The sequence below is a fragment of the Ammodytes marinus genome (assembly GCF_949987685.1).
Source record: "Ammodytes marinus genome assembly, contig: scaffold_195, whole genome shotgun sequence".
In the NCBI taxonomy this organism is placed as follows: Eukaryota; Metazoa; Chordata; class Actinopteri; order Uranoscopiformes; family Ammodytidae; genus Ammodytes; species Ammodytes marinus.
This window is the reverse complement of record NW_027648171.1, coordinates 27,716-42,500: the sequence shown is the minus strand read 5'-3', so window position 1 is coordinate 42,500 and position 14,785 is coordinate 27,716. Positions and strand designations below refer to the sequence as shown.

Genomic DNA, 14,785 nt, shown 5'->3' with positions numbered 1-14,785 from the left:
CTCATTTTGTGTTAAGATGCATAAAGTTATGTAGGCCTATTTTTCAACTTGACAATGAAATTAAACTTTCAAATTTAGTTCTGCTTTCTTGTCTTCTTTTTAAGATTTTTTCCATAAAGATAACATTGTGACAAACAACCCCATAGTGTGTGACAACCGACCCCTTGATGGGGTTGGTTGTCACAATGTGTTAGAGTGTCTTTGATGGTAAATTTCTTCTTTATTACAATAAGTTAGAAAAAGTGAAGGGTTCACATTTCAAGCCAACAGCTTAAGCTTCAATTTAATGTAGGAATGACTATTGAAAGATGTTTAGGTGATGAGCAATTCTCACTAGAGTAAAAAGTGTGCCTACTTACCCCGGTCTCCCCTATTTTTTTTTTTTTTTTTTTTTTTTTTAAGAACACAAACACACAACTGAAAACACACAAACAAAAGATAAAATAAAATAAACAGCCAACATGGCGTACTCTACTTTACAGGTTTCTAACATGGCGTACTCTACTTTACAGGGGCCGGTTTCCCAAAGCCTTCTTAGAGCCTTCTTAACGCTACGTCATTCGTAACCCCTACGTAGAGTTCCTACTTAACTTTTCGCCTGTTTCCTGAAACGTTCTTTGCTACGAATCTCTTTCGTACGTCATACGTTGGTAAGGTTGGTCTGGAGCGCCCTCAGAGCCTTCTTAGCTCTACCGTAGGGATGTTTCAGCTCTCACTTGTGTAATTTAACTAATAAATCTGACTGTATTTCATATCAAACGGACACAGCGATGACTGTATTTAATAACAAACTGTTAAAAACGATCCAACTGTATAGTGTATATCACGTATATTTAAAGTAGGCTTAGGCTATTATATATTTTAGCAGAATACCATTAACTCTGATTCACAAAGTGTTCAAAATATATGAACAAGTAGCCTACTTTTTAGTCATTTAACTGACTTGACAATCAGCATTAACTGAATGGATGCGATGTCCGTCAATATGAAAATACCAATACGTGATACACTATAGCCTACAGTCGGATCGTTTTTATCAGTTTGTTATTAAATAGGCTACAGTCATCGCTGTATCCCTGTGATATGAAATACAGTCAGATTTAATTAGTTTAATGACACAAGTGAAAGTCCCTGCGATCGCTGTGGCATCGCCAGAGATACAAACCCCCACATATCCTTCTGTAAAGCACCATGCGTAAAACGGACACGAGTGACATCCCTGTTGCGCATGGAACTGCCACAAGTCATTCATGATGAAAATAATTGCTGTAAACAATCTTCATCTCCTCCGCTGTTTCTATATTTTCTATATCTTTTTTTTTTTTTTTTTTTTTAAACTTCTTTTTATTGAGTTTTTACATTATAAAAAACAATTACAAAATAAACATTGAAATATATCTATATCTCCCCGACCCACCCCCCCTCTTGATGTACAATTAAATGCATATGAATAACATATAAAAAAAAAAAAAATATATATATATATACATACACATATATATATATACATATATACATACATATATAATAATAAAAATAAAAAATAAAGTACAATAGTACTAGTTGAAATAGCACAGGAATACAGAAGTAATAATACAATAAGTACTAAAATACTGTAATAATTAATTAATTAAAAAAAAAAAAAAAAAAAAAACTCTTACACTCTTTCTGACAAGGGATAAACACTCATGACAGTACTCAATACACTATACACTACGAATCCACCCAGTCTGTAATTTGGGTAATGTTGTCAAAATACAAGAGAAAAGGCATCCATACTTTTTCAAATTTATTTGCAGCTCCCCTCAATGTGAATTTGATCTTTTCAAGCTTTAAATAGAACATGATCTCTTTTAGCCATCTAGTATGAGATGGTGGGACTGGTCTCTTCCAGTTAAGCAGTATAAGGCGGCGGGCTAGCAAAGTTGTAAATGCGACCACATCATGCAACCCAGCCGGCCATATTGTATCTCTGGGCATCACCCCAAAAAGAGCAATGATGGGCTGAGGACTAATTTTAATACTGTAAATGTCGCTAAGAGAGCCAAAAATCTTTTCCCAAAATGTCTGAAGCCGCTGGCATGACCAAAACATATGTAACCAGGTGGCGGTAGAAGATTTACATCGCTCACACGTGGGATCGGTGTTTGGATATATCTTTGCTAGTTTCTCTTTAGTGAGGTGAAGACGATGAAGTATCTTAAACTGAATTAAACCGTGCCTGGCACAGGGAGATGAGGAGTGCACACGCCCAAGGATTAAATCCCACTGATCATCTTCAAATGACAGACCTAAATCATGTTCCCAAATCAATTTTAAATTTATCAGAGTTTGAGGATTGATAGCATCAATTACCCCATAAATCCAGGAGATGGCACCCTTGAGATCAGTGTCCGCTGCTAAAAGGATATCAATAGGTGTGCTTGGTGGTTGAGCAGGGAAGGGATGATAACCGCTTTGTACAAAGTGTCTAATCTGCATATACCGAAACATATGGGAACGGGGCAATAAGTACTTCTCTGAAAGTTGCCTAAAGGAAGCAAATATCTTGTTTAGATATAAATCTTGAACTAGTCTAATTCCATTGCCATGCCAGGCCCGAAAAGCCAGATCTGACATGGAGGGGGTGAAAAGATGGTTTGAAAGGATAGGAGCCTGTAGTGAAGCGCTTTGCAATCCAAAATGTTTCCGAAATTGAACCCAGATCTTTATGGTATGGGCAACTACAGGGTTTTCAAAAGAGCCAGAATTAAGAGGTAAAGGAGCCGTTATCAGCGAGTGGAGTTGCAATTTAAAAGATTCCAATTCAACCCAAGCAGGAGCTTCCACACCAGAACTACACTTAGCCCATATCATAACCTTCTGTATATTGCTAGCCCAGTAATAATAAAGGAAATTAGGCATTGCCATCCCTCCCAATTTTTTCGGTCTTTGTAAAAAAGATTTACGAATACGAGGGATCTTACCATCCCATAAAAAAGCACTTAAGACTTGATCCAGTGTCAAAAAATGTTTCTTTGGAATAAAAATCGGAATACATTGAAATAAGTAAAGAAACCTGGGGAGGATGTTCATCTTTATTAGATTAATCCGGCCAGCCAACGAAAGAGGCAATGCACGCCACCGACTTATATCCTGCTTGCACCGATTGAGTAATGGTGTAAAATTTAGTTTATATAGCTTATGGAAGGAGCGTGGTACCACTACCCCAAGGTATGTAAAATGAGAGGGCGCTCTCTTGAATGGAAAAACAGCAGAAGGTATATTTAGAGCTGCTGAATTAATGGGATAGAATTCGCTTTTTTGTAAATTCAATTTGTAACCTGAAAACTTTCCAAATTGTTCTAATGTTGACAGAACATGCGGCAATGATGAGACTGGGTCAGCAATATACAGAAGAAGATCATCGGCGTAAAGAGAAAGTTTGTGCGTAGTATTCCCTCGGGTAATCCCCTCAATTGCCTGGCACTGACGTAGGGAAGCAGCAAGGGGTTCTATTGCCAAGGCAAATAGAAGAGGGCTCAGTGGGCAACCCTGTCTCGTGCCTCTATATAGTGGGAAATATTTTGATTGTAAATTATTTGTATTAACGGAAGCTAAGGGAGAAGCATATAATAGTTCAACCCAAGAAATGAAATCCTTGCCAAAGCCAAATTTCCTCATTGCCATAAATAAATATTCCCACTCCACCCGGTCAAAAGCTTTCTCTGCATCTAAGCTTATTACACATTCGGGGACTTCAGACCGGGTGGAAGTGTAAATGATATCAAAAAGCCTCCGAATATTAGAAAAAGAGTGTCTGCTACGAATAAATCCGGTTTGATCTGACAGCACCAAATCTGGGAGAACGTTCTCGAGCCGCCTAGCGAGAGTCTTGGCCAGGATTTTATAATCTAAATTTAAAAGGGAAATTGGTCTGTAAGACTGACAACACAAAGGATCTTTGCCCTTTTTGTGTAGGAGACAAATGAAGGCCTGATTCAAGGTTTCAGGGAGATGACCAGATGAATACGATTCATTAAACATAGACAGCATTAATGGGGATAAATCCTTAGCAAATTTTTTAAAAAACTCCACTGGGAACCCATCCGGTCCGGGGGATTTCCCAGATTGCATACTTAAAATGGAATCTGAAATTTCCTTTAACGTCAAAGGGGAATCCAGGTCACTTTTCTGAGAATCAACAAGGGATGGCAGTGTCAAATTGTGAAAAAAAGAATCGGAAACGCTATTGTCACAATCGGAAGTGTATAGATTGGTATAGAATGACACAAAAGAATCATTGATCTCCTTGTGGTCTGTGGTCACCACGCCCGAGGTGGTCTTAACTTGGATTATCTGGCGCGAGGCGGCAGCCTGGCGGGATTGGTGAGCAAGAAGCTTGCCTGCCTTGTCGCCAAACTCATAAAATGTATGTCGAGATTTCAATAACAGCTGTTCCGCTTTTGACGTGGAAGCTAAATCAAACTCTGTCTGTAGACAAATCCGTTGACGGTAAAGTTCAGCAGTGGGTGCTGAGGCATATTGGTTGTCTAGCTTCAAAATCTGGACAGACAGATCTTCTAATTTAGCCAACCTAGCTTTTTTAGTGTGTGAAGCATATCCAATAATTTGGCCGCGTATGTAAGCTTTTAGTGTTTCCCATATGGTGCTATGAGATACTTCTGGAGAGGCATTTGTTTCAATAAAAGTCCTAATTTGTTTTTGAATGAATGTCACAAATGCACTCTCGGAGAGCAAAAGAGGGTTCAAGCGCCATGATTTATATAGGGCAGGTTGATCAGGAAAATTCAGTTCAAAAGAAAGGGGGGCGTGATCGGATATAACTATACCATGATTAATAGGTGGGGCTGAAAGGGGTAAAAGCCTAGAATCTAAAATAAAAAAGTCGATTCTAGAAAACGTATGGTGGACTGGAGAAAAGAAAGAAAAAGCCCTACTGTTAGGGAAATGAAAGCGCCAAGGGTCAAACATACCATATTGTTCCATAAAAGTATTAATAGCTGCAGCAGTTTTGGAAATGGGGGAAGGGTTGGTCGATGAGCGGTCCAGACTGGGGCAGAGCACACAATTGAAATCCCCCCCAATAATCAACTGACGATTATTGACATCAGGGATAGTAGAGAAAAAAGAGTTAATAAAGTTACAGTCATCCCAGTTGGGAGCATAGACACTAGCAAGGATGACAGGCTTATTTAAAAGCTGACCAGTAACAATAATGAACCTGCCATCTGGATCTGCAATTATTTTGTCGCTTTCAAAGGTAACGCCTTTGTGTACCAGAATGGCTGTGCCCCTAGCCTTAGAATTGCACTTAGAATGGAAGACTTTACCCACCCAACTCCTCTGAATTCTCATAACATCTGCCCTGCATAAATGAGTTTCTTGGAGGAAAGCTATTCCTACACCAAGTTGATCTAAATGTGCTAACACTTTATTCCTCTTTACAGGGTGGTTCAGTGCTTTTACGTTCCAAGAGATGAACTTAACTTTTCTGCCACTCATCTTAACTGAGCTCATACTTTTTAATCACAGTAATAATGACAGTAGCAATGATAAGTGTATGTCAATAGAGTAATATAAGGAAGAAAGAAAAAGAGCGAAAGAAAAAAAAAAAAAAAAAAAAAAAAGTGTATAATATACATTATAATGACTCAAGAGTATGCCCACCCCCCCTCCCCAGCACTTACCCAAACTAAGTGCACTAAAACCCCAAAAAACACACTTGCACAAGAGGTGTATCTTAGCTCAACAATGCTTACACCTTAACTCTCCTCACTAGACAGAGGGTAAATAAACTTAAAACCACTCAATATTGTCATTCAGTACACAATTAGTTTCCACCATGTCCACTTTTTTCCCCTTCAAACTTATTGTCTGACGTGACCTGCCCGGGCAGCTTCCACCAAACCAATACATTAAAAGAAAAAGAAAAAAGTAAGGCTATTCAAATATAGCATCACACAAAATGTAAACATTGGCAACGTGTGATATTCAGACTAATAGCCTTGGATTAACGTTGAAATAGACTAGAAACATTATAACTACAAGTTGGTTTGGGTAGGAAGATCACAGTCAATTACAACATGAGGTTGAAGTCCCACATACCATCACTCCCCGTTGTTTCTCGCCGTGCCCAACGTAGGAATAGTGGACTTGGCAAAAGCAGCCGCCTCGGAGGGGTCGGCGAATTCCTGCTTCTTCCCGTTGAAAACGAACCGGAGCCTTGCAGGGTGTAGTAGGGAGTATTTCACTCCTGCCTCTCTCAGCAGCTTTTTGACTGGAAGGAAAGCGGCTCTCCGGCGTAGTAAATCAGCACTGAGGTCGGGGTAAAAGCTGATCTTTGCTCCTCGGTAGGTCAGCTGGCCTCTCTCGTAAGACATCCGAAGAATCTGCTCCTTCGTCTGGTAGTAGTGCATCCGGACAACCATCGCGCGCGGGGGACCAGACGGCTGCGGCGGTCTTAAAGTGCGGTGGGCACGGTCAACCACAGGCGGGCGAGTGAAACTGTCCTCTCCAAAAATCTCGATCAGGAACTTTTCCATGAAAGCAGTTGGGTGGTTTCCTTCGACTTTCTCCTCCAAACCAGTAACTCTTATATTATTCCTCCTGGAGAAGTTTTCCAGGGAGTCTAATTTAGCGTACAGCTTGGAGTTCTCATCTTGCAAAGCAGCGTAGCAAGTTTCAAGCTCACCCACTCGCCCATCCACGTCCGTCAGAGCGGTTTCGATGTCGGATATTTTATCGGTGTGCACAGAAACGGTAGCTTGGAGGGTTGAAATAGAAGAACGTAGCTCTGATAAAATTTCGTCCTTCATAGCGGCTACATCAGCTTTGATGGCCTCTCGCAGTTCTTTCAGAGCCCCGTGCGATAGCTCCACGTTGGCATTGCTCACCGTTGATTTGCCAGCAGCATTACTGGCTGGTTTGCTAGTAGCATTGCTCGGAGTCGGCATGGGAGTCGGCGTAGTTGGTTTGCTAGCAAAGGCATTTGTTAGCAGGGACTGCTCAGACTTTGCGTTTTTACCTCTGCCGGGTTTGTTCGACATGTTAACCGGATAGAAGGTATCAGAAAAGTGACAAAGGGTGGTGAGGGGAAAAACGACGTGACTTTAGCCGAGAAATAGGGCTTTAAGCCGATAAATTATGTAATATGCGAGGAGAGCTTGTGAGGGACGTCTTCACTCCGCCATGACACCTTACTATTTCCTATATCTTTTTTTAAATCAGTATAGGCTATGGTAGTATGTTCGACATGGTTAACACTAGAACCTCCGCACTGTGTTCCACACCGGCTCAGCTGACAGCTGAGAGCTGTCAGCTGAGCCCGGGCAGAGTGCGTCGGATCCTCCGCCTCAAAACATGTAAACGTGCGAAAAAATGAATGAATAATCAATTAGAGCTTACCTTAAAATAAGTGTGCCATGTTACTGTTTATTGTATTTAGGATTTTAGCTCATTTGGACGCTGTTTGGGCCGTCTGTTTTTATTTATATAGGCTATTGGCGATATTATATCTACTTTCAGTTTCATTACTGACCCACCAAGTAACGTGATTAGTGTTCTTAAAGATACTTAGATTATAAAACAAGAGTTCCAAAACACAGATGCTGATTCAACAAACTAATTCATGACTTTATATTACACTAGAAATGCACGGGTAGATTTGATTAGACAGCATACAGATGCAGCTGCGCATGACATGAGCAGGAAATGGATAATCGAACTCGGAGCAACCGATTTCAGCAGTGTACGAACGACGTAAGGAGTGTTTCTCCCAAGACACGGTTCGGGAACCACGACTACAGAGGTAAACAACTTTGGTAAGTCATAACGTAGGAGTCTTCGTAGGAGTCTTCGTAGCGCTAAGAGATGACGTTATCGGGAAACCGGCCCCAGGTTTCTAACATGGCGTACTCTACTTTACAGGTTTCTAAGGACATTGTTTAAACTAAAGGTAAATGTTAAGCAGAAAATAAAAAGTCAACGAGGTGTCATGTAGGTCCCTTCAGTACTGTTATATAGTCCAGGAACGGCTGACATATTTTTTTAAACTTCTGAGGTGTCATGTAGGTCACTTCAGTACTGTATAGTAGTATAGATATAGATATAGATAGATTACCGGCCCCACGGAGCCCTGAGGGCCTGTGTGTCTCTAGTATAGATTTAGATAGATAGAGATTGGGGCGACTGTGGCTCAGTTGGTAGAGCGGGTCGGCTGATGATCAAAGGGTTGGAGGTTCGATCCCCGGGTTGGGGACCTGTGTCATAGTTGATGTGTCCTTGGGCAAGACACTTCACCCACCTTGCCTCGTGTGAATGTCAATAGTTAGCCTGCTGCTATCGGTGTATGAATGTGTGTGTGAATGGTAACGTGGGAATGGGAACAGGTCTCCCTTGCTAAAGAGTCTTCGGTCTCAATGGGATTTACCTGTATAAATAAAGGTTAAAAAAATAAAAATAGACAGTAGTGTAGATATAGTTACAGACAGACAGACAGACAGACAGACAGACAGACAGACAGACAGACAGACAGCTTACCGGCCCCACAGAGCCCTGATGGCCTGCGTCCCGTGTGCATCCAGTCCCGTTTCATCCTCTGAACCAGACGCAGCGCCGTCATGGAAACCTCGTGAGTCTGAGAACCAAAGTCCAGCCGGTGGGCGAAGCGCGGGATGTAGAGACAGGGGTCTGGAACACACACACACACACACACACACACACACACACACACACACACACACACACACACACACACACACACACACACACACACACACACACACACACACACACACACACACACACACAGGGGTTAGAGAGAGGGGGTGTGTCTGTCTGTCTGTCTGTCTGTCTGTCTGTCTGTCTGTCTGTCTGTCTGTCTGTCTCACCTATAGCTGGTGCATTGATACACAGTTCTCTTGCCAGCAGTAAGAAGGTTTTCCCCAGAATGTAAACGTTGACCTGGAGCAGATCACTGAGGTCCAACAGCATGTCTGAGAGAGTCAAGGAGAGACACACTCTGGAACACACACACACACACACACACACACACACACACACACACAGAGAGAGAGACACACACACACACACAGCCTTACCAAAGCCAGCCCCCCGCCTTGCCGACCGACCGACCGACAATTTTTATTTTTTATGCTGCACAATTAATGTACTAGCTGCGCGATGTGCAGTAAATAAATGAGCAAGTGTCTCCAAGCGTTTCTCAATCAGCTGCTCTGTGTCTGTGACTCTGTGTCTGTGACTCTGTGTCTGTGACTGCGCCACACGTGACTGCGCCATGCACGCGGGAGAGTAAACGAGCAGAAGCAAGCCGACACTGAACTAGCCGATAATAAACGCAGCGCTGCTCTGTGGGGATATTTAGCTGAACAGAGAGAAGAGCTGTGCAAAGCTAGAACAGTTTAGACTCCACTTCACTATGGCCCCTGGTTCAGTAAGTTTACAGAAGTGCCACACTGTTACTGTCTTTGAAATGCATTTAGTCATTTTAAGGGGAAAACACATTGTATTTATTATTTCAACTATTGAGTTATTTGTAGAACAGCATGCTAGTGTAGGCCAAGATTATTTATTTTCTGAATTTTCAATGCTGCTTTATTTTTATGTTTTAAATTGGGAAAGACATGCTCCAAAACGACCAAAAAGAAATCAAGCAAGTAGGCTAATAATAACCATTAATGAATTATAGGCTATCGCATCATAGTAGGCCTATTGTCCACAATAATCACACAACAGCCCCCCATCCATAAAGGAACTTTAAAAAGTTGAATTTGCACTTGATGTGCCAACACAAGTGTATGGTCTATTATTTGTATTTAGTGTGTCTGTATAGTATTGCACCATAACAGTAGAAGTTTTCTTTAATTGTGTTTTGTACTGTCTGCATGTTTGCACAAAATGTGTACCTTCACATAGCAAACAAAATTGCACAACTGTAAAGTCAGTGTCTGTTGTATTTTTGTATTAAAATAAACAGCTGTGACCCTGGCCAGTGACCACCTTGACCAAGACATTTTCTAGGAGAAACACTGCACACACACACACACCCCCCCCTCCCACACAGAGACCCCCCCCACACACACACACACAGACCCCCCCCCCACACACACACACAGACACCCCCCCCCCCCACACACACACACACAGACACCCCCCCCCCCCCACACACACACACACCCTGTCTTGTAGGATACGTGGCGTGCCCTCAGTGCGACAGACCAGATACAGACAGGCTGCGATCACATGCTCCGTCTTGCGTCCGCGCGTCAGGTGTTTGCTCACCACCATCTTGAAGAAGTTAAACGCTGTGTCCAGGCAGTGCTGGTTCAACTGCAGCTGAGAGCCTAACTGCTGAATCTGTCGCTTACCTGAGAGAGAGACAGGCAGGGAGAGAGACAGGCAGGGAGAGAGAGACAGGGAGGGAGAGAGACAGACAGGGAGAGAGAGAGGGAGAGGGAGAGAGAGAGACAGGGAGAGAGACAGGGAGAGAGAGACAGAGAGTCAGGGAGAGAGAGGGAGAGACAGGGAGAGAGAGAGACAGGCAGGGAGAGACAGACAGGGAGAGAGGGAGACAGGGAAAGAGAGAGAGAGAGACATGGAGAGAGACAGACAGACAGAAAAGAGTTAAAGAAATATAAAAAATAAGCAAATTATACATTCAATTTATTAACAGCTGGTGTGGTAAAAATACTACTGCTTTAGTCCAAAGGGGGCACTAGAATGAACACACAATGAAAGTTCCTCGTAAACACTTTAAATTAACAGGATGGACCAGAGCCGGCCCGAGGCATAAGCGAACTAAGCGGCCGCTTAGGGCCCCCGACTGCCTGGGGGGCCCCCTACAAAAAATGTTTTTTTTTTTTTTTTTTTTTTTTTAGTTTGTGTGTTTCATATTAACATCATACTATGCAAATGTGAGTTATCATACAAAAAAAGGAATAAAATGTTTTGGTCTAGATAATTAATAGCCTAAAAATTTAATCAGTTCATCTGGGAGGAAATCCGAAATTATCTGATCATGTCACGTTCGCATCCATGCACAGTGTGTATTGAGTTTATTTAAAAACAATTGGAAATGGGGCTGCCCTCAGTTGCCCATGCACTGTGTTTAGTCTATAGCCTATTTCAGCCTTGTCTGTGGAAAAAAAGATACAGTAGCTGGACAACAGAGTTCTTCTGCTTCGTTCCTCACACTGCATTTAAATGCATTCACTATATTACAGAGAAATATGTCCCGTAAAAGAAAAAGAGCTCCAAGCCCAACCCATAATATTTTATTTTATATTAATATTTTTATGGAAAATCCATGTGTCCTTCTTCAATAGCTTCTAATTCTGACCCATCATCAGCATCCGACCCAGTGTCTCCAAATTATTTGTTCACACAAAATTTCTCAGTTTAAAAAGGTTAAAAAAAATCATTGGAGAGGGGCCCCCTAATCATATTTCGCTTAGGGCCCCCTGAAGGCTTGGGCCGGCTCTGGGATGGACAGACAGACAGGCAGACAGACAGACAGACAGACAGGTTCAGATACTCACCTCCCTGTAGTGTCTGCGCTCTCGATTCTTTCCCAACACTGGTGTGAAACCCAGTACCAAGGAGAGGAGCTTTACCTGGACCTACTCGCACACGCGCACACACACACACACACACACACACACACACACACACACACACACAAGCTTTGATTAGACTCATCAGTCCCAGCTTGCAGGTGATTAGCTCACCTGGAGCAGAGGGAGAAACCTTCACACAGACAGACGTTAGTGAAGCGGCAACATGAAGAGGGAAACTGCTCTAACCATAGGGTGAGTTACACTAAAGAACACACACACACACAAACACACTGACACACACACACACACACTGATACACACTCTGTCTGATCTCTGTACAGTTCACACTACACACCTTCCTTCTTGTAGCAGTGCGTGTTGCGTAGCTGTGGATCACATAACGTGGGCAGGTTTTAGTGCTCCTTGCCTTTGAAATGCTTTTCTGTTTCATTAAACTGTTTGTGGGACTTTAAATGAGTCTTCTGTGGTTTTCATGTGACAGAATAATCTTATCTCATCTATCAGCTGGAGGCAGTTCAGTGACAGAAGTTGTGTAGCGCAGACTAAAGGCTGTTACAGACTCCGCAAGAAGAAAGAACAAAGTTCTCTGTGACAGAGCTGAGAGAAGTTCTTTCTGGTCTGACATTTCATACTTCACCAGAACTCAACTGCCGAACTCTCTGTGTGTGTGTGTGTGTGTGTGTGTGTGTGTGTGTGTGTGTGTGTGTGTGTGTGTGTGTGTGTGTGTGTGTGTGTGTGTGTGTGTGTGTGTGTGTGTGTGTGTGTGTGTGTGTGTGTGTGTGTGTGTGTGTGTGTGTGTGTGTGTGTGTGTGTGTGTGTGTGTGTGTGTGTGTGTGTGTGTGTGTGTGTGTCAAGACGTGTAGTGGAAAAACTAAACCTCTCTCTCCTTTACAGACTGCTGTTTATCTGCAGAGTGTTCACACAACCAGCTCAAGGTAAAAATGGGATCATTTATTATGATGAATATGGATCGTGTGTGTGTGTCTGTGTGTGTCTCTGTGTGTGTGTGTGTGTGTGTGTGTGTGTGTGTGTGTGTGTGTGTGGACCGTATCAGAAGATTGATTTAATGTTTATATGTTTACCAGATACTGAGTTAAAGGTGCAGTCAGTGATTCTGGAGAACGCTTGTTGTCAAAATCAGTGAATATCTCCTCATGATCCACTACCTGTCTGTACTGTGTGAATATCTCCTCATGATCCACTACCTGTCTGTACTGTGTGAATATCTCCTCATGATCCACTACCTGTCTGTACTGAGTGAATATCTCCTCATGATCCACTACCTGTCTGTACTGAGTGAATATCTCCTCATGATCCACTACCTGTCTGTACTGTGTGAATATCTCCTCATGATCCACTACCTGTCTGTACTGTGTGAATATCTCCTCATGATCCACTACCTGTCTGTACTGAGTGTACTGAAAAAAACAAAACAGTATGTCCCAGTTGTAGCATACTGCATGCTAACTAGATACTGTTTATGATCAGATGTAGTATGTAGAACAGAAACAAGAAACTGGAGTAGATTTGGAACACAGGGTCATCAGTTTGAACACGGGGCCAATCCGAATAGTCTTTTTTGCATAGGAAATTTCCTTTCCTATCGAGATGAACCGGAAGTACTCGGCGGATAGGTGATCCGAATTCTCCAAATGCTTAGGAAAGGAGCCTCGATTCATCCTTTAACCCTCCTTTAGCATAGGTTACTCCGGACCAACCTAGGCGAAAGGAAAGGAGATAGTGGTATCCCATAATCCTTTACGGCGGCAAGATTTAAAGCAACAGGCCACCGCCGGAGTTTACCGACTCTACACGAATACGAACGAGAGGCAAAACAGAAGAGAGGAGAGGAGAAGAGAGGAAGATTTAACTCGGCTAAAACAAAATACCCCCCCCCCATTAAGATAATAAAGAACTCATAAAAGACCAACATCATAATAGTTATTTTCGTAGCACATAATTTACACCATAAGAAAATAAAATACCAACTTCACATTTAATGAAGTTACTGGGGGCAGTTCATTTCAACATCAACACAAGTGTAGCCTCTTTTTATTCCACATGTGAATTGGGATATATGGGAGTGATTCTCACTCTGTTGGCGACAACCTGATTAAAATCAATATGAAAAGAACGCATGGATCAAACGAGCGCTTGTTGTAGTCCATTTTCAGAGAATAGTGTAGTTTCACGCTAGTGACTCACGTCAGCAATACTCGCCGTCGCGCAATGACGTCGGTTAGGAAAAGTGGAGTCGAATTCATTTGAAACAGTGCTGTCCTTTCCTATGTTCGATAGGAAGCACCTTTCATCTCTCCTTAACCCCGATGACGTTTAGGGGTTAAGGTATAGGAAAGGAGGTTCATAGGTTAGGAGATTGGACTATTCGGATTGGCCCAGGGTAACAAACAACAAGCTTGACGTGTGTGTGTGTGTGTGTGTGTGTGTGTGTGTGTGTGTGTGGTTCTCCCTCAGTCGTCCAGTCAGACTGTCAGGACCGTCATGTGACCATCACAGTGACATCAGAGGAGACGCCGCGCTTTGAGGCCATCGGTCAGTCGCTCACTAAACTAAACTATCTGATCACTCACACCAACACCAGTACCATATCTTTAAACGGTTTTAAATCATTATTAAAGGAATACTGTTATGTTTCCAATAGCCCAGGAGACCATAGTAGTGTTTTTATGTATTTTAATCTTGCCCCTGTAAAGCACTTTGAGTGGCCTTGTGTCTGAATTGTGCTATAGAAATAAACTTGCCTTGCCATAGTATCCTGGATTAAGTTACATTACATTTTATTTATCTTGCTTTTATCCAAAGTGGTCATTCAACCCTGAAGGAACAAACTCAGGAATCACGTCAGTAGCTTCAGATAAACTAAACTACAGTTTGTCCAAAAGGGGCGGAGCTTAGTGGTGCAACAGATAACAGTTGATCTATACTGATCACTATACACGTTTCTCTAATGTGTCTGTCTGTCTGTCTCTCTGCTTGCCTGTCGGTATATCTACCTGTCTCCCTCTCTCTCCGTCTGTCTGCCTGTCTGTCTCCCTCTCTCTCTGCCTGTCTGTCGCTCTCTCTCTGTCTCCCTCTCTCCCTGCCTGTCTCTCTCTGCCTGCCTGTCTCTCTCTCTGCCTGTCTCCCTCTCTCTCGCTGCCTGTCTCTCTCTCTCTCTCTGCCTGCCT

General features: G+C 42.5%; 1 protein-coding gene across 1 annotated transcript in view; it reads right to left on the bottom strand.

Annotated features, from left to right (window-relative positions):
* LOC307270955 (transcription factor IIIB 90 kDa subunit-like) overlaps positions 1-11,634 on the bottom strand; it is a 35,624-nt gene extending 23,990 nt beyond the window's left edge. Inside the window, exons 1-4 of the mRNA XM_080054842.1 lie at positions 11,559-11,634; positions 10,215-10,388; positions 8,892-8,996; positions 8,542-8,691 (exon numbers count right to left, since the gene is read on the bottom strand). Of these exons, the coding sequence (XP_079910968.1) occupies positions 8,542-8,691; positions 8,892-8,996; positions 10,215-10,308 (349 nt within the window). The 5' untranslated portion in view covers positions 10,309-10,388; positions 11,559-11,634. The remainder of the gene's footprint in view (positions 1-8,541; positions 8,692-8,891; positions 8,997-10,214; positions 10,389-11,558) is intronic.
* Between the last annotated feature and the right edge of the window lie 3,151 nt (positions 11,635-14,785).